The sequence below is a fragment of the Lepidochelys kempii genome, chromosome 4, assembly GCF_965140265.1.
Source record: "Lepidochelys kempii isolate rLepKem1 chromosome 4, rLepKem1.hap2, whole genome shotgun sequence".
In the NCBI taxonomy this organism is placed as follows: Eukaryota; Metazoa; Chordata; order Testudines; family Cheloniidae; genus Lepidochelys; species Lepidochelys kempii.
Genome location: NC_133259.1, coordinates 141,211,793 through 141,234,920, shown reverse-complemented (window position 1 = coordinate 141,234,920; position 23,128 = coordinate 141,211,793). Strand labels below are relative to the sequence as shown.

Here is a 23,128-nt window from a genome sequence, read left to right as displayed (position 1 = left end):
AGCACCCCCCACTCACCCCTATGCACGTGCGCCCACAGAACAATCTCTACAACAACTTAAGCACGCGCATAACTTTGCTCACAAGTGACTCCTATTACCTTGGGCCACAGGGCAGGGGATTGGCTGGCCCAGGGTGTGGGAATGGGCCCTGGGCCCTTTCCTCCCTACGGGGTACCAGCCCCTGGGGCTAGGGGATGATTGACTGCTGGCTGGTTGAGCAGGGCAGGGAATGTGGGTTTCAGAATCACACAGTTCCATTCCCCTTGTCACTCATTCCACTCCTCCTGTACCAGATCTCCCACCAGCTGCTGAGGGGTGGCCCAGTGTGGGATTGAGGAGGATCCCACTGTGCAGAATGGCAATGGCTAGTAACAGCATCAGATGGAGGCAGGAACCCTTCCCAGGTGCCCGTGGGAAGGGACCTCAGCCCCCAGGAGTCAGAGCCCTGCTGAGACCAGGCGGAGAGTGTGCCCAGCCCCATACAGCGGAGCATGATTTAGTGGGGGTTGGACTAGGTGACCTCCTGCGGTCCCTTCCAACCCGGATAGTCTATGATTCTCCCGCATGGGAGCTGCTGCACTCTACCCATCCAGCAGTGTTGCCCAAGAGAGCTGGGCACGTGGGCCTGTTGGTTTAGTATCTGGAGGCTCTGAGCACGTGACCCCCCTGCCAGCACCATGAAACCCTCACGCCATGCCGCTCTCCAAACAGGCCTCTCTGCCCGGCGTGCTGTGAGAGGAGGCCGGCGGAGCTGTGGGACGGGTGTGCAGGGCAGCTTGGGCTGAGGGGTCTGCAGACAGAGGAGGAGGCAGAGGAGCAGCCAGGCCAGCTGCCGGTACCGGAACCTCACTGGGGGCATCCTCATGCGTCAGCCCCAGAGCGAGAGAGACTCCAGGGAAAACAGAAAACTTCAGCAGCAATTTTCCTTGGACAGAGCCCAGCTCCCTCTCCCTGTGCTGGGCTGGCTCTGTGGGCCGAACAGGGGAAGACCCCAGTGTGAGCCTCTAGGTGCCCTGTTGGCACTTGGGGCTGGGGCGTCTCTCGCTGGTACCCCGCAGCCCTTGGGTCTCCGATTGGGCGCTCTCAGAGCTGGCTGGGGAGAAGGGGGCCGGTTGCAGGCTCTGTGCAGAGCCCAGCTTTGCTGAGAGGAAGTGGCCCAGGAAGGTTTGCACAAGCCGGTGAGACGCACGTGACCCTGGCAGCTCAGCAGGAGGAACTGGCTGCCACACCGCGCGGGGACAGGCGCATCGCTGGGTTGGGCTGGCTGCAATGGCCCCCTGGCAGCCCACCAAGAAGGAGAAGTATGGAGTTGGTGAGTGGCGCTCCCCGGGCCGCCCTGGTGGGGGTGACTGGCCCACTGGGCCACCAAAGAGCCTGTCAGAGCCGAGCGGGGCAGGGATGCCCAGCTGCAGGGTGGGGCTGCAGATTTTATTGCTCTGAGCCCTGTCTGGGCAGCTCTGGCCTCCAGGTCCTGTGAGCCGGAGCACAGGGCCCCATGTTCAGAGGTCAGCCCCTGGGCTGAGGGGCTGAGTGGGGCCCAGGTACCTGTGCTGGTTGGGGCTCAGGGGGGCTGAGTGGTGTCTGGGCAGGGGGGGCTGAGCGGTGTCAGGTCTAGGTGGTGGTGGGAGCTGGGGGGCAGAGCCTGAGCAGTGTCTGGGATGGGGGGCTGAGGGGTGTCAGGGCTGGGGGGGGGGCCTGAGCAGTGTCCGGGTTGGGGGGCAGAGGCTGAGGGGTGTCTGGGCTTGGGGGGCTGAGTGGTGTCTGGTCTAGGTGGTGGTGGGAGCTGGGGGGGGCAGAAGCTGAGCGGTGTCTGGGTTGGGGGGGCAGGGGCTGAGTGGTATCTGGGCTGAGGGGGCTGAGCGGTGTCTGGTCTAGGTGGTGGTGGGAGCTGGGAGGGCAGAAGCTGAGAGGTATCTGGGCTGCGGGGGCAGGGGCTGAGTGGTGTCTGGGCTGAGGGGGCTGAGCGGTGTCTGGGTTGGGGGGCAGAGGCTGAGAGGTGTCTGGGCTGAGGGGGCTGAGCAGTGTCTGGGCTGGGGGGGCAGGGTCTGAGAGGTATCTGGGCTGGGGGGCTGAGCAGTGTCTGGGTTGGGGGCAGAGGCTGAGCGGTGTCTGGGCTGAGGGGGCTGAGCGGTGTCTGGGATGAGGGGGCTGAGCAGTGTCTGGGCTGGGGGGGCAGGGTCTGAGAGGTATCTGGGCTGAGGGGGCTGAGCGGTGTCTGGGTTGCGGGGCAGAGGCTGAGAGGTGTCTGGGCTGGGGGGGCTGAGCAGTGTCTGGGCTGGGGGGCTGAGCGGTGTCTGGGTTGGGGGGGCAGAGGCTGAGTGGTATCTGGACTGAGGGGGCTGAGCAGTGTCTGGGATGGGGGGGCAGGGTCTGAGAGGTGTCTGGGCTGGGGGGCTAAGCGGTGTCTGGGTTGGGGGGGGCAGAGGCTGAATGGTATCTGGGCTGAGGGGGCTGAGCAGTGTCTGGGCTGGGGGGCTGAGCGGTGTCTGGGATGGGGGGGCAGGGTCTGAGAGGTGTCTGGGCTGAGGGGGCTGAGCAGTGTCTGGGATGGGGGGCTGAGTGGTATCTGGGCTGAGGGGGCTGAGCAGTGTCTGGGTTGGGGGGGCAGGGTCTGAGAGGTGTCTGGGTTGGGGGGCTAAGCGGTGTCTTGGTTGGGGGGCTGAGCAGTGTCTGGGATGGGGGGCTGAGTGGTATCTGGGCTGGGGGGCTGAGCAGTGTCTGGGATGGGGGGGCAGGGTCTGAGAGGTGTCTGGGCTGAGGGGGCTGAGCAGTGTCTGGGCTGGGGGGGCTGAGCGGTGTCTGGGTTGGGGGGGCAGAGGCTGAATGGTATCTGGGCTGAGGGGGCTGAGCAGTGTCTGGGATGGGGGGCAGGGTCTGAGAGGTGTCTGGGCTGAGGGGGCTGAGCAGTGTCTGGGATGGGGGGCTGAGTGGTATCTGGGCTGAGGGGGCTGAGCAGTGTCTGGGATGGGGGGGCAGGGTCTGAGAGGTGTCTGGGCTGAGGGGGCTGAGCAGTGTCTGGGCTGGGGGCGCTGAGCGGTGTCTGGGTTGGGGGGGGCAGAGGCTGAATGGTATCTGGGCTGAGGGGGCTGAGCAGTGTCTGGGCTGGGGGGGCAGGGTCTGAGAGGTGTCTGGGCTGGGGGGCTAAGCGGTGTCTTGGTTGGGGGGCTGAGCAGTGTCTGGGATGGGGGGCTGAGTGGTATCTGGGCTGGGGGGCTGAGCAGTGTCTGGGATGGGGGGGCAGGGTCTGAGAGGTGTCTGGGCTGAGGGGGCTGAGCAGTGTCTGGGCTGAGGGGGCTGAGCGGTGTCTGGGCTGGGGGGACAGGGTCTGAGAGGTGTCTGGGCTGAGGGGGCTGAGAGGTGTCTGGGCTGGGGGGCTGAGCAGTGTCTGGGCTGAGGGGGCTGAGCGGTGTCTGGGTTGGGGGGCAGGGTCTGAGAGGTATCTGGGCTGAGGGGGCTGAGCAGTGTCTGGGCTGGGGGGGCAGGGTCTGAGCGGTGTCTGGGCTGAGGGGGCTGAGCGGTGTCTGGGCTGAGGGGGCTGAGCGGTGTCTGGGCTGAGGGGGCAGGGTCTGAGCGGTGTCTGGGCCGGGGGGCTGAGCGGTGTCTGGGCCGGGGGGCTGAGCGGTGTCTGGGCTGGGGGGGCTGAGCGGTGTCTGGGCTGAGGGGGCTGAGCGGTGTCTGGGTTGGGGGGCTGAGCAGTGTCTGGGTTGGGGGGGCAGGGTCTGAGAGGTATCTGGGCTGAGGGGGCTGAGCAGTGTCTGGGCTGGGGGGGCAGGGTCTGAGAGGTATCTGGGCTGAGGGGGCTGAGAGGTATCTGGGCTGAGGGGGCTGAGCAGTGTCTGGGCTGGGGGGGCAGGGTCTGAGAGGTATCTGGGCTGAGGGGGCTGAGTGGTATCTGGGCTGAGGGGGCTGAGCAGTGTCTGGGCTGGGGGGACAGGGTCTGAGAGGTATCTGGGCTGAGGGGGCTGAGCAGTGTCTGGGCTGGGGGGGCAGGGGCTGAGAGGTATCTGGGCTGAGGGGGCTGAGAGGTATCTGGGCTGAGGGGGCTGAGCAGTGTCTGGGCTGGGGGGGCAGGGTCTGAGAGGTATCTGGGCTGAGGGGGCTGAGCAGTGTCTGGGCTGGGGGGGCAGGGTCTGAGAGGTATCTGGGCTGAGGGGGCTGAGCAGTGTCTGGGCTGGGGGGGCAGGGTCTGAGAGGTATCTGGGCTGAGGGGGCTGAGCAGTGTCTGGGCTGGGGGGGCAGGGTCTGAGAGGTATCTGGGCTGAGGGGGCTGAGCAGTGTCTGGGCTGGGGGGGCAGGGTCTGAGAGGTATCTGGGCCGGGGGGCTGAGTGGTATCTGGGCTGAGGGGGCTGAGTGGTATCTGGGCTGAGGGGGCTGAGCAGTGTCTGGGCTGGGGGGGCTGAGCGGTGTCTGGTCTAGGTGGTGGTGGTGGGGCACTAGGGGGGGTTGAGTGGTGGTGGTAGGGGGGTGTCCTTGCGTCTCCTGCTCCCCAGGGCCATGTTCATTTGCCCCTTGGAGGTGCCTGCTCTGGGGCTGGGGCCTGGGAGTGCTACAGACCCACACTGGGCGCGCTTGTGCCTGGGGCTGTGAGCTCGGGACAGGCCTTGGCTCCAGCCCCCCACGCTGCCCCTGCAGGCGCCCAAGGCAGCGCGCGGTCGAACACAGCCCAAGGGCGGTGACTGGTGATAAGGGGTAAATGTTGAACGCTGAGGGGAACTGAGACCTGGGGCAATGTCCCCAGGGCCGAGGTGGATTCTCCGTCCCCGGCAGGTTTTCTGTCCGGACTGGCTGCTTTGCTAGCAGACCCGCTCCCGGGTTCTCGTGGGGCCGGGCTCTGCCTGGGCCAGCCCCGCTCACACTAGAGAGTCGCAGTGGTCCCCGTGGCCTGGAAAGGCTGGCTCGCGTGCGAGGATGAGTTCTACTCGTGGCCCGGCGCCACACGCACCGGCCTTTCCCCCCATCCCCCTGCAGGGAACCCGGGCTCAGTCCCTGCCTCCGGCCGGTCACACATGGCACACAGAAAAGGATTACTTGTGGCACCTTAGAGACTAACCAATTTATTTGAGCATGAGCTTTCGTGAGCTACAGCTCACTTCATCGGATGCATACTGTGGAAACTGCAGAAGACATTATATACACAGAGACCATGAAACAATACCTCCTCCCAACCCACTGTCCTGCTGGTAATAGCTTATCTAAAGTGATCATCAGGTTGGGCCATTTCCAGCACAAATAGCTATCACCAGCAGGACAGTGAATTTGTGTGGGGGGGTGGAGGGTGAGAAAACCTGGATTTGTGCTGGAAATGGCCAGCCTGATGATCACTTTAGATAAGCTATTACCAGCAGGACTGTGGGGTGGGAGGAGGTATTGTTTCATGGTCTCTGTGTATATATAATGTCTGCTGCAGTTTCCACGGTATGCATCCGATGAAGTGAGCTGTAGCTCACGAAAGCTCATGCTCAAATAAATTGGTTAGTCTCTAAGGTGCCACAAGTACTCCTTTTCTTTTTGCGAATACAGACTAACACGGCTGTTACTCTGAAACATGGCACACAGCGAGCCAGGGCCTGCCAGAGCTGCAGCCAGCCCGCAATGCACTGGGCAGCACCGCTGCCCCCCCCCGCCCCCAAGGCAATGCCCTGCACCAAGGGGGGGTCTCCTGCTGAGGACGGCTGCTTGAACCTCTTCCCCTTCCCGCTGCCTCTGCCCAGCCCCCGGAGCCACTGCGGTCCAGACACTGAACCCTGGCCTACGACTGCAGCGTCCCTGGAGGGACAGAGATGGTGCCATGAGGGACCCGCGCACCAGCAAGTGCCCTGGCGGGAGGTCACGCACTGCAGAACTGTGGGTGCAGTGCCCCGGGGGTGCCCTGGGGGTGAGCAGCTGCTCCCCATTCACAGGTGTTGCTGGTTGAGTCCGTCGCTGCTTCTCCATGGCTCCTTCTCACCTGCTTTCCCTCCAGGCCCAGAAGCAGGGCAGCAGCCCCCTGCACCCTCTGCGCAGCCCCACGACACCCCCCTGCACCCTCCGCTCAGCCCCCGAGACCCCCCTGCACCTTCCGTGCAGCCCCACGACACCCCCATGCATCCTCCGCGCAGCCCCCCAAGACCCTCCTGCACCCTCCGTGCAGCTCCTGAGCTCCCCACCAATAACATGTGCTGGGCATGGGGGCCATACTGCTCCTCAGGGGCAGTCAGTGGGTTCTGAGGAGTGTGGGCGGGGTACGGTGCGAGGCCTTGTCGGTGTGAGTCCATGTGTCTGGGGCAGCCAGAGAGCCAAATCTCGCCTCATATTCTCACACTTGCATTATGATGGTAGCCTGTTCCGGAGCCAGGAATAGAGCCCGGGGCTCCTGCCATCTAACCCAGATGGGCGGGGGGGGAGGCGAGGGACCAGAGCCAGGAATAGAGCCCGGAATAGAGCCCAGAGCTCCTGCGCTCTAACCCAGATGGGCGGGGGGGGAGGGACCAGAGCCAGGAATAGAGCCCTGGGCTCCTGCGCTCTAACCCAGATGGGCGGGGGGGGGGGGGGGACCAGAGCCAGGAATAGAGCCCAGGGCTCCTGCGCTCTAACCCAGATGGGCGGGGGGGGCGGAGGGGACCAGAGCCAGGAATAGAGCCCGGAATAGAGCCCAGAGCTCCTGCGCTCTAACCCAGATAGGCGGGGGGGGGAGGGACCAGAGCCAGGAATAGAGCCCGGGGCTCCTGCGCTCTAACCCAGATGGGCGGGGGGGGGAGGGGAGGGACCAGAGCCTGGAATAGAGCCCAGGGCTCCTGCGCTCTAACCCAGATGGGCGGGGAGGGGGAGGGGACCAGAGCCAGGAATAGAGCCCGGGGCTCCTGCGCTCTAACCCAGATGGGCGCAGGGGGGAGGGGAGGGACCAGAGCCCGGAATAGAGCCCGGGGCTCCTGCACTCTCTGCATAGACCTCCCTCTCGCAGAGCCCTGCCTGCGGCAGGAAGCCTTGCGTTGCAGGCTCCTGCTGTCACTTTCCTCTGCGGTATTTTCTGTTCCTGCTTTTCTCACTAGCTGCCTCTCAGCAGATGAGTTAGTGGAACTGTTTCCGCGGCTGCCCCCTGCAGCTGAACTGTCCCCCGGGCGTTACCCCTGCCTGCTGCACTCATGCAGGGTCCCAGAGGCTGAGCCAGACTCAGTGTCCCAGGTGGCTTGTACTGGGCTCAGGGCCCCGCTCGCCTGGCTGGGAGGCAGGACAGCCCAGTTCCGAGGGGCTGGCTTGCGACTCAGGAGCTCCAGGTTTCATTCTGGGCTGCTGGAAGGACTTGCTGAGCAGCCTAACCAGGGTTCAGCACCCATCAGTGGGGCCAGATGTCAGGCCCACCCAGCAGTGCGGGCTGATCCTGGCCCTGTCACTGCACGGGGTGGGGAAATATAGGTTGGAGTCAGCAAGGGGTCTGAATGCCACGATGATGGGCCACAGGGCTGTGGGGCTGTGCATATGTCACAGACTCCCCGGGCAATGCTCTGACCTGCAGTCACGGAGTCCCTGGGCGATGCTCTGGAACTGCTCCCCATGAAGCCAGTCAGGACTCTGGGGGAGCCTCCTCTCTCTGAGCAGACGGTCCCCAGGGCAAGAAGCTCACCCGGCTTCCACCTTCCTGGGTCTGACCTCGGAGCATTCAGCATCCTCTGCCCCTCCGTGCACTTCCCCCAGCGAGTCCACTCAGGTGGGGCTCCTGGGGAAGCCAGAGGGTCCTGCCCCGCAACTCCGCAGTCAGACGGGACTCTCAGCCAGCCTGTAAAACAGAAGGTTTATTAGACGACAGGAACATGGTCTAACACAGAACTTGTAGGTGCAGAGAACAGGACCCCTCAGCTGGGTCCATTTTGGGGGGCAGTGAGCCAGACAACCCTGTCTGCCCCTCACTCCATGTCCCAGACAGACCCAAACTGAAACTCCCTCCAGCCCCTCCTCCTCTGGGCTTTGTCCCTTTCCCGGCCAGGAGATCACCTGATTCCTTTGTTCTCCAACGCTTTAGCTCTCACCTTGCAGGGGAGAAGGGCCCAGGTCATCAGTTGCCAGGAAACAGGATGTCGGCCATTCTCTGTGTCCAGACCCCTGCACACCCCTGCCCTCTAGGGCTCTGCAAGGATCATGCACCCTTATCCCACCCCCTAGATACTTAAGAACTGCATAGGGGAAACTGAGGCACCCCACACTATTCAGACAAAACATTAAGAACAGTCCCGCTTCATCACATCTCTCCCCTCTTCGAGACCGAATGGAGCGGGGTCACTTTAGCCAGTGACCTGGAGAAGTTCGAAGCCACGAACGATGTGACGAAGTGGGCCTGTTCTTAATGTTTCCTCCGAATATTGTGGGGGTGCCTCAGTTTCCCCTTGTGACGAAGTGGGACTCTTCTTAATGTTTCCTCTGAATAGTGTGGGGGTGCCTCAGTTTCCCCTAGGCAGTTCTTAAGTATCTAGGTGGTGGGGTAAGGGTGTATGATCATTGCAGAGCCCTAGAGGGCCGGTGTGTGCAGGAGTCTGGACACAGAGAATGGCCGACACCCTGTTTCCTGGCAACTGATGGCCTGGGCCCTTCCCCCCTGCCAGGTGAGAGCTAAAGGGTTGGAGAACAAAGGAATCAGGTGACCACCTGGCCCGGAAAGGGACAAAGCCCAGAGGAGGAGGGGCTGGAGGGAGTTTCAGTTTGGGGCTGGCTGGGACATGGAGTGAAGGGCAGATGTGGTTGTCTGGCTCACTGCCCCCAAAATGGACCCAGCTGAGGGGTCCCGTTCTCTGCACCTGCAAGCTCTGTTTTAGACCATGTTCCTGTCGTCTAATAAACCTTCTGTTTTACTGGATGGCTGAGAGTCACGTCTGAATGCGAAGTTGGGGTGCCGGACCCTCTGGCTTCCCCAGGAGCCCCACCTGAGCGGACTCGCTGCGGGAAGCGCACGGAGGGGCAGAGGATGCTGAATGCTCCGAGGTCAGACCCAGGAAGGTGGAAGCTGTGTGAGCTGTGTGTCCTGCAGACAGGCTGCTCCCAGAAAGGCGACTGCCCCAGAGTCCTGACTGGCTTCATGGGGAGCAGTTCCAGAGCATCGCCCAGGGACTCCGTGACAACTGGTGGCAGCGGTGGGATGTACTGCACCCCGTGGATGGCGCTTCCTGCAGTAAGTGACTGGGGAGCAGTAACACGAAGGGGGATCGCCGAGGACCAGGCCTGCTGAAGGCTTAGAGAGGAGCGGTTTCGGGGGGCGGTTAACCCCTGGGAGTGTGTGACCAGCGAGAAGGAGTGTGTAGTAATGGGGTCCCCCTGGGGACTGCAGTGAGCAGTCTCAGGGGCGGAGGAGCCTGCAGCTTGGCGCGGGGAGAGAGAAGGACTTTTGCAGTAACAGGGTTCCCCTGGGGATTGCAGCGAGCAGTCCAAGGGGCGGAGGAGTCTGCAGCTCGACCCTGGCAAAGAGGTGGTGACCTCGAGAAGGGCTGGCACACTAGGGGTTCTCCCTGGAAACCGTGGGGAGCTGAGAACACACGGGCCTGTGAGTCCACAACAACTTGGGAGGAGCGGAGTGATGGCCTGTCCCCGTCTCCTTAAGAAGGACATTGTAACCCTGTGCAAAAAGAGAGGGTTGAGCGTTGGAAAGTTCACCAAAGCAGAGTTAATTGTGCAGCTGGAGGAGGATGACCGCTCTAAGGAACAGATTCCTGACCCCAAATGGGGCTATCGCAGGATCTGGCAGCAGCTGGAGTGGGAGCCAGGCATCCCCAAGACTCCTGTCCCCGACCAGACGAGGGTCTTCACGATCGGGTTCCCCATCGGGGGATCAAGACGGACGGGATTGGAGCTGAGTCCGAGAGAGCAAGAGGACTGTGGGAGACAGCGAGAGCCCGAGAAAGAGCTGCAGAAGCAGCAGCAGCATGAACTGGCGGTGGTGGGGTGGAGAGGCCTAGGGGACCTCCCCGGGGTGAGTGGGGATAGACCCCGGGGGGCCAGTTCCACAGGGAACCTCGAGACTAAATTGCTGCCCCTAGTTAAGGAGGGGTGGGGGTGGATGCCCACCTCACTGCCTTTGAGCAGGCTGGCGATTTGAACCAAGGGGACCCTGCGGAAAAGCCCCAGTGTCTAGCTCCCTTGCTGGGTCCCAAGGCCATAGACTCCGTCAGCCAGATGGGTGGGGAGGTGGACAGGCTCCCACTCCTGACCCCAACCTATATGTCTGTGTGGAGTTTCCTGGGGCCAGGCCCCTCGGACCCCCAGTGGGAGCGGAAGGTGATGGTCAATGGGGAGACATTCCTGGGGTGGCGAGATCATGGGACGGAGAGAACTGGTGTCAGGCCCTGGGTGGTGCAGCCTCAGATGCTGAGGGGCTGTGTGAGCTGGGTGAGGGTCCCAGGGACGAAGCCCCTCGCCCTGCCTATGGCCCAGATCCCTGTGCAGACCCAGGAGGAGTGGGGCTGGCTGGTCGTTGGGGTGCCCCAGGACACCAGCTGCGAGACCCTGTTGTGGGGTGACTGTGTCTCTTTGGGACACGATCCAGGCCCTGTTCCTGTAACTGCCAAGGGTTTGAATTTGAATCCAGGGAACCAATCGGCGGAGAGGGAAATGGTCAGTGAAAATGCAGATGACCTGGCTGGCAGCAGGGAGGAGCCGCTAGGCTCAGGATACCTGCCTGCCTGTAACCAGACCCCTGGGGCTGGGTGGGACAGAGAGATGCTCCCTGCCCCCTTGCACACCAGAGCGGGGACTCTCCCTGGCTCTGATGCATTGAGGAAAGCAGTGGCCTGCCCCACTGGGACAGCCAGGGCAGCGCTGAGCACAGTGGGAGCTGAGACCCCAGCAGAGTGGGGGGAGACACAGGCAGGGCAGGGGATCTGTGGGGAGTGGCAAGGTGCTTGGTAAGGAAAGTTTGGATGAGCCTAGGCAGCCTTGTGATCTGATGGCTGTGTCCAGTCAGCAGGGTGGGAAGGCGAGGAGAGTGGAAGATGAGAGTCCCTGGACCTTACCTGTTAGCTGGGTGGAGAATTGGGACAGTGAAGGAAATGGGTCTCTGTCTGTCAGGGGTATTGACTTGCCTATGGAGGGAGCTACCCTGATCTCCAAGCAGTTGTCTGTGACCAGCCTTGTGTGCTGGGACAAAGGGAATGAGATCCCAACCTGTGTGTCTGGTAAAGGAGAAAGTGTGTCCGGCTCTTCTTGGTCTGGGGAGCAGACAGAAGGGGCCTTTCAGCCTGTGATGGTTGAGGGTCGTGCAGTTGTCTCAGAGCTGGTTCTGGATTCAGCTAAAGCCCAGGAAGGGAAGGGTCCTAAGTTTGTGTCTGCTCGGGAGAATGGCCCTGTAACTAGGTCGCATCCAGTTAGGGTCTATGTAAAATCCCCGAGACCAGACAATTCTGGTGCTTGTATTTTGCCTGTTGCTAGTGTGTTGTTGGGAAAGGGTGGAGCAACTCTGTCTAATCAGGGTGAGATCCTAGCCAGGGCACAAGGAGAGCATGAAGGTGTGTGATTGTGTTACCTACTGAGGGTGTGGAAACCTGTAGCTAGAAGGAAAAGATTCCTGAACTTGTGTGTGGCAAAGGGAAGGAGACTGCTTCTAACCTTTTATCTAGGAAGTCTGTAAGTTTGCCTGAAAGGGGATTGTGTAGGAATCCGCCTGATGGGCCAGAGGTGATTCTGGATGTAAGGGAGACCCAGAAAGAGTCTGTTGTTGCTCAGGAAAGTGTTCCCCTAGAGCAAGCCCTAGGTAAAGAGGGTAAGAGCAGAATTTCTGGGAGGGGTGAATTGTTGCATAGAAAAGCCCTAGGGAAAGGAATCCTCATGGAGTCTTTGCAAGCAGTTTACTGCAACTGAAGGGTGTGAAAATGATTTAATCAAGAAAGTTTCAGTTCCTAACAGCCAGAAATTTTCTGTTGTGAATGGATCCACTGACTTTCCTGTTGAAAGACCCAGTGTGGATAGCTTTGAGAAGGTCTCAGATGGAGTGAAAGCTGTTAAGAAAGTTAAACCGTCCTATAACCAAGTGGCTGTGTTTGGCCAGCTTGTTGGGGAGACAAGGTTGTGGAGAAAGGAATGTCTCCATGCTAGTTCTGTAAGTGAACAGTATGTGGCCCAGGTCAAGATGGGGGCCCTTAACCAAGAGAGCCCGAATTGCAGCCCTCCAGACTGGAGCTCTGGGAGGAGACCCGATCCCAGTTTGACCCCCTGGGGTTTTGGGGTGGCCAAAGGGCATGGGCTGCAGAAACCTTCCCACATGCAGCCTGCTAGTGCTATCGACCACCCCCGACCTAAGGGAGGGCGTGAAACTGGAAGGGCCTGGTGTAACTCCTACCAAGGAATGGGAGAGATGCTGGGGCATCCATGGGAACATTGGTGGCTTCGAACTTTCCCAGGTCACCGGGTAAAGTGACCCCGCTCAGTTCGATCTCGAAGGGGGGAGAGATGTGACGAAGTGGGCCTGTTCTTAATGTTTCCTTCGAATATTGTGGGGGTGCCTCAGTTTCCCCTTGTGACGAAGTGGGACTCTTCTTAATGTTTCCTCTGAATAGTGTGGGGGTGCCTCAGTTTCCCCTAGGCAGTTCTTAAGTATCTAGGTGGTGGGGTAAGGGTGTATGATCATTGCAGAGCCCTAGAGGGCCGGTGTGTGCAGGAGTCTGGACACAGAGAATGGCCGACACCCTGTTTCCTGGCAACTGATGGCCTGGGCCCTTCCCCCCTGCCAGGTGAGAGCTAAAGGGTTGGAGAACAAAGGAATCAGGTGACCACCTGGCCCGGAAAGGGACAAAGCCCAGAGGAGGAGGGGCTGGAGGGAGTTTCAGTTTGGGGCTGGCTGGGACATGGAGTGAAGTGCAGACGTGGTTGTCTGGCTCACTGCCCCCAAAATGGACCCAGCTGAGGGGTCCCGTTCTCTGCACCTGCAAGCTCTGTTTTAGACCATGTTCCTGTCGTCTAATAAACCTTCTGTTTTACTGGATGGCTGAGAGTCACGTCTGACTGCGAAGTTGGGGTGCCGGACCCTCTGGCTTCCCCAGGAGCCCCACCTGAGCGGACTCGCTGCGGGAAGCGCACGGAGGGGCAGAGGATGCTGAATGCTCCGAGGTCAGACCCAGGAAGGTGGAAGCTGTGTGAGCTGTGTGTCCTGCAGACAGGCTGCTCCCAGAAAGGCGACTGCCCCAGTGTCCTGACTGGCTTCATGGGGAGCAGTTCCAGAGCATCGCCCAGGGACTCCGTGACAAACGTTCCCATGGATGCCCCAGCATCTCTCCCATTCCTTGGTAGGAGTTACAGCAGGCTCTTCCAGTTTCACGCCCTCCCTTAGGTTGGGGGTGGTCAATAGCACTCGCAGACCACATGTGGGAAGGTTTATGCGGCCCGTGCCCTTTGGCCACCCCACAACCCCAGGGGGTCAAACTGGGATTAGGTCTTCTCCCCAACAAGCTGGCCAAACACAGCCACTTGGTTAGAGGACTGTTTAACTTTCTTAACAGCTTTCACTCCACCTGAGACCTTCTCAAAGCTATCCACACTGGATCTTTCAACAGGAAAGTTAGTGGATCCATTCACAACAGAAAATTTCTGGCTGTTAGGAACTGAAACTTTCTTGATTAAATCACTTTCACACCCTTCAGTTGCAGTAAACTGCTTGCAAAGACTCCATGAGGATTCCTTTCCCTAGGGCTTTTCTATGCAACAATTCACCCCCACAGAAATTCTGCTCTTACCCTCTTTACCGAGGGCTTGCTCTAGAGGAACACTTTCCTGAGCAACAACAGACTCTTTCTGGGTCTCCCTCACATCCAGAATCACCTCTGGCCCATCCGACGGATTCCTACACAATCCCCTTTCAGGCAAACTTACAGACTTCCTAGATAAAAGGTTAGAAGCATTCTCCTTCCCTTTGCCACACACAAGTTCAGGAATCTTTTCCTTCTTGCGACAGGTTTCCACACCCTCAGTAGGTAACACAATCCCATCACCTTCCTGCTCTCCTTGTGCCCTGGCTAGGATCTCACCCTGATTAGACAGAGTTGCTCCACCCTTTCCCATCAACACACTAGCAACAGGCAAAATACAAGCACCAGAATTGTCTGGGCTCTGGGATTCTACATAGACACTAACTGGATGCGACCTAGTTACAGCGCCATTCTCCAGAGCAGACACAAACTTAGGACCCTTCCCTTCCTGGGCTTTAGCTGAATCCAGAACCAGCTCTGAGACAACTGCACGACCCTCAACCATCACAGGCTGAAAGGCCCCTTCTGTCTGCTCCACAGACAACGAAGAGCCGGACACACTGTCACGGGGTCCCTGGGCGATGCTCTGGAACTGCTCCCCATGAAGCCAGTCAGGACTCTGGGGTAGTCGCCTTTCTGTGAGCAGCCTGTCTTCAGGACACACAGCTCACACAGCTTCCACCTTCCTGGGTCTGACCTCGGAGCATTCAGCATCCTCTGCCCCTCCGTGTGCTTCCCCCCAGCGAGTCCGCTCAGGCGGGGCTCCTGGGGAAGCCAGAGGGTCCTGCACCCCAACTTCGCAGTCAGACGTGACTCTCAGCCAGCCAGTAAAACAGAAGGTTTATTAGACGACAGGAACATGGTCTAAAACAGAGCTTGCAGGTGCAGAGAACGGGACCCCTCAGCTGGGTCCATTTTGGGGGGCCGTGAGCCAGACAACCACGTCTGCACTTCACTCCATGTCCCAGCCAGCCCCAAACTGAAACTCCCTCCAGCCCCTCCTCCTCTGGGCTTTGTTCCTTTCCCGGGCCAGGTGGTCACCTGATTCCTTTGTTCTCCAACCCTTTAGCTCTCACCTCGCAGGGGGGAAGGGCCCAGGCCATCAGTGGCCAAGAAACAGGGTGTTGGCCATTCTCTGTGTCCAGACCCCTGCACACACCTGCCCTCTAGGGCTCTGCAATGATCATACACCCTTACCCCACCACCTAGAGACTTAAGAACTGCATAGGGGAAACTGAGGCACCCCCACACTATTCGGAGGAAACATTAAGAACAGGCCCACTTCGTCACATCTCTCCCCCCTTCGAGATCAAACTGAGCGGGGTCACTTTACCCGGTGACCTGGGGAAGTTCGAAGCCACCAATGTTCCCATGGATGCCCCAGCATCTCTCCCATTCCTTGGTAGGAGTTACACCAGGCCCTTCCAGTTTCACGCCCTCCCTTAGGTCGGGGGTGGTCGATAGCACTAGCAGGCTGCATGTGGGAAGGTTTCTGCAGCCCATGCCCTTTGGCCACCGCAAAACCCCAGGGGGTCAAACTGGGATTGGGTTTTCTCCGAGTGCTCCAGTCTGGAGGGCTGCAATTCGGGCTCTCTTGGTTAAGAGCCCCCATCTTGACCTGGGCCACATACTGTTCACTTACAGAACTAGCATGGAGACATCCCTTTCTCCACAACCTTGTCTCCCCAACAAGCTGGCCAAACACAGCCACTTGCTTATAGGACGGTATACCTTTCTTAACAGCTTTCACTTCATCTGAGACCTTCTCAAAGCTCTCCACACTGGATCTTTCAACAGGAAAGTCAGTGGATCCATTCACAACAGAAAATTTCTGGCTGTTAGGAACTGAAACTTTCTTGATTAAATCATTTTCACACCCTTCAGTTGCAGTAAACTGCTTGCAAAGACTCCATGAGGATTCCTTTCCCAAGGGCTTTTCTATGCAACAATTCACCCCTCCCAGAAATTCTGCTCTTACCCTCTTTACCTAGGGCTTGCTCTAGGGGAACACTTTCCTGAGCAACAACAGACTCTTTCTGGGTCTCCCTTACATCCAGAATCATTTCTGGCCCATCAGGAGGATTCCTACATAATCCCCTTTGAGGCAAACTGACAGACTTCCTAGATAAAAGGTTAGAAGCCTTCTCCTTCCCTTTGCCACACACAGGTTCAGGAATCTTTTCCTTCTTGCTACAGGTTTCCACACCCTCAGTAGGTAACACAATCACACACCTTCATGCTCTCCTTGTGCCCTGGCTAGGATCTCACCCTGATTAGACAGAGTTGCTCCACCCTTTCCAACAACACACTAGCAACAGGCAAAATACAAGCACCAGAATTGTCTGGTCTCTGGGATTTTACATAGACCCTAACTGGATGCGACCTAGTTACAGGGCCATTCTCCCGAGCAGACAGAAACTTAGGACCCTTCCCTTCCTGGGCTTTAGCTGAATCCAGAACCAGCTCTGAGACAACTGCACGACCCTCAACCATCACAGGCTGAAAGGCCCGTTCTGTTAGCTCCACAGACCAAGAAGAGCCGGACACACTTTCTCCTTTACCAGACACCCAGGTTGGGATCTCTTTCCCTTTGTCCCAGCACACAAGGCTGGTCACAGACAACTGCTTGGAGATCAGGGTAGCTCCCTCCATAGGCAAGTCAATACCCCTGACAGACAGAGACCCATTTCCTTCACTGTCCCAATTCTCCACCCAGCTAACAGGTAAGGTCCAGGGACTCTCATCTTCCACTCTCCTCGCCTTCCCACCCTGCTGACTGGACACAGCCATCAGATCACAAGGCTGCCTAGGCTCATCCAAACTTTCCTTACCAAGCACCTTGCCACTCCCCACAGATCCCCTGCCCTGCCTGTGTCTCCCCCCACTCTGCTGGGGTCTCAGCTCCCACTGTGCTCAGCGCTGCCCTGGCTGTCCCAGTGGGGCAGGCCACTGCTTTCCTCAATGCATCAGAGCCAGGGAGAGTCCCCGCTCTGGTGTGCAAGGGGGCAGGGAGCATCTCTCTGTCCCACCCAGCCCCAGGGGTCTGGTTACAGGCAGGCAGGTATCCTGAGCCTAGCGGCTCCTCCCTGCTGCCAGCCAGGTCATCTGCATTTTCACTGACCATTTCCCTCTCCGCCGATTGGTTCCCTGGATTCAAATTCAAACCCTTGGCAGTTACAGGAACAGGGCCTGGATCCTGTCCCAAAGAGACACAGTCACCCCATAACAGGGTCTCGCAGCTGGTGTCCTGGGGCACCCCAACGACCAGCCAGCCCCACTCCTCCTGGGTCTGCACAGGGATCTGGACCATAGGGAAGGCGAGGGGCTTCGTCCCTGGGACCCTCACACAGCTCACACAGCCCCTCAGCATCTGAGGCTGCACCACCCAGGGTCTGACACCAGTTCTCTCTGTCCCAGGATCTCGCCACCCCAGGAATGTCTCCCCATTCACCATCACCTTCTGCTCCCACTGGGGGTCTGAGGGGCCTGGCCCAAGGAAACTCCACACAGACATATAGGTTGGGGTCAGGAGTGGGAGCGTGTCCACCTCCCCACCCATCTGGCTGATGGAGTCTGTGGCCTTAGGACCCAGCAAGGGAGCTAGACACCGGGGCTTTTCCGCAGGGTCCCCCTGGTTCAAATCGCCAGCCTGCTCAAAGGCAGTGAGGTGGCATCCACACCCCCCCCCCTTAACTAGGGGCAGCAATTTAGTCTCGAGGTTCCCTGCGGAACTGGCCCCCCGGGGTCTATCCCCACTCACCCCGGGGAGGTCCCCTAGGCCTCTCCACCCCACCACCGCCAGTTCATGCTGCTGCTGCTTCTGCAGCTCTTTCTCGGGCTCTCGCTGTCTCTCACAGTCCTCTTGCTCCCTCGGACTCAGCTCCAATCCCGTCCGTCTCGATCCCCCGATGGGGAACCCGATCGTGAAGACCCCCATCTGGTCGGGGACAGGAGTCTTGGCGATGCCTGGCTCCCACTCCAGCTGCTCCCAGATCCTGCTATAGCCCCAGTTGGGGTCAGGAATCTGTTCCATAGAGCGGTCATCCTCCTCCAGCTGCACAATTAACTCTGCTTTGGTGAACTTTCCAACGCTCAACCCTCTCTTTTTGCACAGGGTTACAATGTCCTTCTTAAGGAGACGGGGACAGACCATCACTCCGCTCCTCCCAAGTTGTTGTGGACTCACAGGCCCGTGTGTTCTCAGCTCCCCACGGTTTCCAGGGAGAACCCCTAGTGTGCCAGCCCTTCTCGAAGTCACCACCTCTTTGCCAGGGTCGAGCTGCAGACTCCTCCGCCCCTTGGACTGCTCGCTGCAATCCCCAGGGGAACCCTGTTACTGCAAAAGTCCTTCTCTCTCCCCGGGCCAAGCTGCAGGCTCCTCCGCCCCTGAGACTGCTCACTGCAGTCCCCAGGGGGACCCCATTACTGCACAGTCCTTCTCGCTGGTCACACACTCCCAGGGGTTAACCGCCCCCCGAAACCGCTCCTCTCTGAGCCTTCAGCAGGCCTGGTCCTCGGCAATCCCCCTTCGTGTTACTGCTCCCCAGTCACTTACTGCAGGAAGCGCCATCCACGGGGTGCAGTACATCCCACCGCTGCCACCAGTTGTCACGGGGTCCCTGGGCGATGCTCTGGAACTGCTCCCCATGAAGCCAGTCAGGACTCTGGGGTAGTCGCCTTTCTGTGAGCAGCCTGTCTTCAGGACACACAGCTCACACAGCTTCCACCTTCCTGGGTCTGACCTCGGAGCATTCAGCATCCTCTGCCCCTCCGTGTGCTTCCCCCCAGCGAGTCCGCTCAGGCGGGGCTCCTGGGGAAGCCAGAGGGTCCTGCACCCCAACTTCGCAGTCAGACGTGACTCTCAGCCAGCCAGTAAAACAGAAGGTTTATTAGACGACAGGAACATGGTCTAAAACAGAGCTTGCAGGTGCAGAGAACGGGACCCCTCAGCTGGGTCCATTTTGGGGGGCCGTGAGCCAGACAACCACGTCTGCACTTCACTCCATGTCCCAGCCAGCCCCAAACTGAAACTCCCTCCAGCCCCTCCTCCTCTGGGCTTTGTTCCTTTCCCGGGCCAGGTGGTCACCTGATTCCTTTGTTCTCCAACCCTTTAGCTCTCACCTCGCAGAGGGGAAGGGCCCAGGCCATCAGTGGCCAAGAAACAGGGTGTTGGCCATTCTCTGTGTCCAGACCCCTGCACACACCTGCCCTCTAGGGCTCTGCAATGATCATACACCCTTACCCCACCACCTAGAGACTTAAGAACTGCATAGGGGAAACTGAGGCACCCCCACACTATTCGGAGGAAACATTAAGAACAGGCCCACTTCGTCACACACACTTTCTCCTTTCCCAGACACACTGTGGGATCTCTTTCCCCTTGTCCCAGCACACAAGGCTGGTCACAGACAACTGCTTGGAGATCAGGGTAGCTCCCTCCATAGGCAAGTCAATACCCCTGACAGACACAGACACATTTCCTTCCCTGTCACACTTCTCCACCCAGCTAACAGGTAAGGTCCAGGGACTCTCATCTTCCACTCTCCTCGCCTTCCCACCTGCTGACTAGACACAGCCATCAGCTCACAAGGCTGCCTAGGCTCATCCAGACTTTCATAGAATCATAGAATCATAGAATATCAGGGTTGGAAGGGACCCCAGAAGGTCATCTAGTCCAACCCCCTGCTCAAAGCAGGACCAATTCCCAGTTAAATCATCCCAGCCAGGGCTTTGTCAAGCCTGACCTTAAAAACCTCTAAGGAAGGAGATTCTACCACCTCCCTAGGTAACGCATTCCAGTGTTTCACCACCCTCTTAGTGAAAAAAAGCCTTACCAAGCACCTTGCCACTCCCCACAGATCCCCTGCCCTGCCTGTGTCTCCCCCCACTCAGCTGGGGTCTCAGCTCCCACTGTGCTCAGCACTGCCCTTGCTGTCCCAGTGGGGGTAGGCAGCGAGCTCCCTGCTTTCCTCACTGCATCAGAGCCAGCGTGAGCCCCTTCTCCGGTGTGCAAGGGGGGCGGGGAGCCCCAGGGGTCTGGTTACAGGCAGGCAGGTAGCCTGAGCCTAGCAGCTCCTCCCTGCTGCCAGCCCGGTCATCTGCATTTTCACTGACCATTTCCCTCTCCACCGATTGCTTCCCTGGATTCAAATTCAAACCCTTGGCAGTTACCGGAGCAGGGCCTGGATCCTGTCCCAAAGAGACACAGTCACCCCACAAAAAGGTCTCGCAGCTGGTATCCTGGAGAACCCCAATGACCAGCCAGCTCCACCCTTCCTGGGTCTGCACAGGGATCTGGGCCATAGGCAGGGCGAGGGGCTTCATCCCTGGGACCCTCACCCAGCTCATACAGCCCCTCAGCACCTGAGGCTGCACCATCCAGGGCTTGACAACAGTTCTCTCTGCCCCAGGATCTCGCCACCCCAGGAATGTCTCCCCATTGACCATCACCTTCCGCTCCCACTGGGGGTTCGAGGGGCCTGACCCCAGGAGACTCCACACAGACATAGAGGTTGGGACCAGGAATGGGAGCCTGTCCACCTCCCCACCCATCTGGCTGACGGAGTCTATGGCCTTGGGACCCAGCAAGGGAGCTAGACACTGGGGCTTTTCTGCAGGATCCCCCTGGTTCAAATTGCCAGCCTGCTCAAAGGCAGTGAGGTGGCATCCACACCCCCGCCCCCCCTCCTTAACCAGGGGCAGCAATTTAGTCTCGAGGTTCCCTGCGGAACTGGACCCCCGGGATCTATCCCCACTCACCCCGGGGAGGTCCCCTAGGCCTCTCCGCTCCCCCACCGCCAGTTCATGCTGCTGCTGCTTCTGCAGCTCTTTCTCGGGCTCTCGCTGTCTCCCACGGTCCTCTTGCTCTCTTGGACTCAGCTCCAATCCCGTCTGTCTCCGATCCCCGGATGGGGAACCCGATCGTGAAGACCCCCGTCTGGTCGGGGACAGGAGTCTTGGGGATGTCTGGCTCCCACTCCAGCTGCTCCCAGATCCTGCTATAGCCCCATTTGGGGTCAGGAATCTGTCCCTTAGAGTGGTCATCCTCCTCCAGCTGCACGATGAACTGTGCTTTGGTGAACTTTCCAATGCAGAACCCTCTCTTTCTGCACAGGGTTACGATGTCCTTCTTCAGGAGACGGTGACAGGCCATCGCTCCACTCTTCCCAAGTTGTTGTGGACTCACAACACTGGACAACCATGTCCGCACTTCACTCCACATCCCCAGCCAGCCCCAACCCACTCCCCCTCCAGCCCCTCCTCCTCTGGGCTTTGTCCCTTTCCGGGGCCAGGAGGTCACCTAATTCCTTTGTTCCCTTTAGCTTTCACCTTGCAGGGGGGGAAGGGCCAGGCCATCAGTTACCAGGAGACAGACTGTCGGCCATTTATGTACACTGGCCCTTTGCTCTGAAACAATCACACACTCTGCCTTATCCCACCACCTAGAGACTTAAGAAATGCATAGGAGAAACTGAGGCACCCCTACAGTATTCAGAGGAAACACTAAGAACAGTCCCGCTTCGTCACAGCACAGCAGTGGGTGGACCCTAGCCCCTTGGGGTGCAGCTGCTGAGTGTTCTTTTCTTTCTGCTTAGGATCCCACGCGGCTCATCCCCAGGGCGTCTCAGCCCTTCATTATCCATGTCTCCCCTGTCTGTCTCCTGTCCGTTCTGTTCCTCTCTCCCCTCAGAGTAGCAGGTCTGTTTTGGGAGGGGTTTTTTGAGAAATACCAATGCGGGCCTGTGTTGATGTCAGAGTTCTCTGCTGGATGCAGCAGGCGGGGAGGGCTGGGCTGGCCCTTAGTTCCTGGGGGCTCATTCCGCAGCCTGGCACCCGCCCATGACACACCTGGGGTTCCAGCACACCCGGCTTTACCCTGGTGCTGGCGGGTCCCAGAGGCCCTGGCAGCCTCCTCCCTGGGATCTTCCAGAGATGCTGGGCCCAGGGCTCATGTTGGAGATAAGGCCTGAGACCTTGAACCTGGAAGCTGAAGTTTTGTACAGCTCTTTAAAAAAAGAAAAGGAGTACTTGTGGCACCTTAGAGACTAACCCATTTATTTGAGCATGAGCTTTCGTGAGCTACAGCTCACTTCATCGGATGCATACTGTGGAAAGTGTAGAAGATTTTTTTATACACATAAAGCATGAAAAAATACCTCCTCCCACCCCACTCTCCTGCTGGTAATAGCTTATCTAAGGTGATCACTCTCCTTATTCCTACCGCTATTCCTACCTGCATCCCTCCAGCTTTCACCCTGACCGCACCACACGATCCATCGTCTACAGCCAAGCTCTGCGATACAACCGCATTTGCTCCAACCCCTCAGACAGAGACAAACACCTGCAAGATCTCTGTCAAGCTTTCTTACAACTACAATACCCACCTGCAGAAGTAAAGAAACAGATTGATAGAGCCAGAAGAGTTCCCAGAAGTTACCTACTACAGGACAGGCCTAACAAAGAAAATAACAGAACGCCACTAGCCGTCACCTTCAGCCCCCAACTAAAACCCCTCCAACGCATTATTAAGGATCTACAACCTATCCTGAAGGATGACCCAACACTCTCACAAATCTTGGGAGACAGGCCAGTCCTTGCCTACAGACAGCCCCCCAACCTGAAGCAAATACTCACCAGCAACTACACACCACACCACAAAAACACAAACCCAGGAACCAAAGCCTGCAACAAGCCCCGTTGCCAACTGTGCCCACATATCTATTCAGGGGACACCATCACAGGGCCTAATAACATCAGCCACACTATCAGAGGCTCGTTCACCTGCACATCCACCAATGTGATATATGCCATCATGTGCCAGCAATGCCCCTCTGCCATGTACATTGGTCAAACTGGATAGTCTCTACGTAAAAGAATAAATGGACACAAATCAGATGTCAAGAATTATAACATTCATAAACCAGTCGGAGAACACTTCAATCTCTCTGGTCACGCAATCACAGACATGAAGGTCGCTATCTTAAAACAAAAAAACTTCAAATCCAGACTCCAGCGAGAAACTGCTGAATTGGAATTCATTTGCAAATTGGATACTATTAATTTAGGCTTAAATAGAGACTGGGAGTGGATAAGTCATTATGCAAGGTAGCCTGTGTCCTCTTGTTTTTTCCTACCTGCCCTCCCCCCCCAAGATGTTCTGGTTTAACTTGGATTTAAACTTGGAGAGTGGTCAGTTTGGATGAGCTATTACCAGCAGGAGAGTGAGTTTGTGTGGGGGGGGTGGAGGGTGAGAAAACCTGGATTTGTGCTGGAAATGGCCCAACTTGATGATCACTTTAGATAAGCTATTACCAGCAGGACAGTGGGGTGGGAGGAGGTATTGTTTCATATTCTCTGTGTATATATAAAGTCTGCTGCAGTTTCCACGGTATGCATCCGATGAAGTGAGCTGTAGCTCATGAAAGCTCATGCT

The 23,128-nt window shown here is 58.5% G+C and overlaps 1 protein-coding gene across 1 annotated transcript in view; it reads left to right on the top strand.

The window, feature by feature from the left end:
- Window positions 1–1,206: 1,206 nt before the first annotated feature.
- LOC140911001 (dedicator of cytokinesis protein 2-like) overlaps window positions 1,207–23,128 on the top strand; it is a 208,904-nt gene continuing 186,982 nt past the window's right edge. The window contains exon 1 of the mRNA XM_073343213.1: window positions 1,207–1,312. Within this exon, the coding sequence (XP_073199314.1) occupies window positions 1,270–1,312 (43 nt within the window). The 5' untranslated portion in view covers window positions 1,207–1,269. The remainder of the gene's footprint in view (window positions 1,313–23,128) is intronic.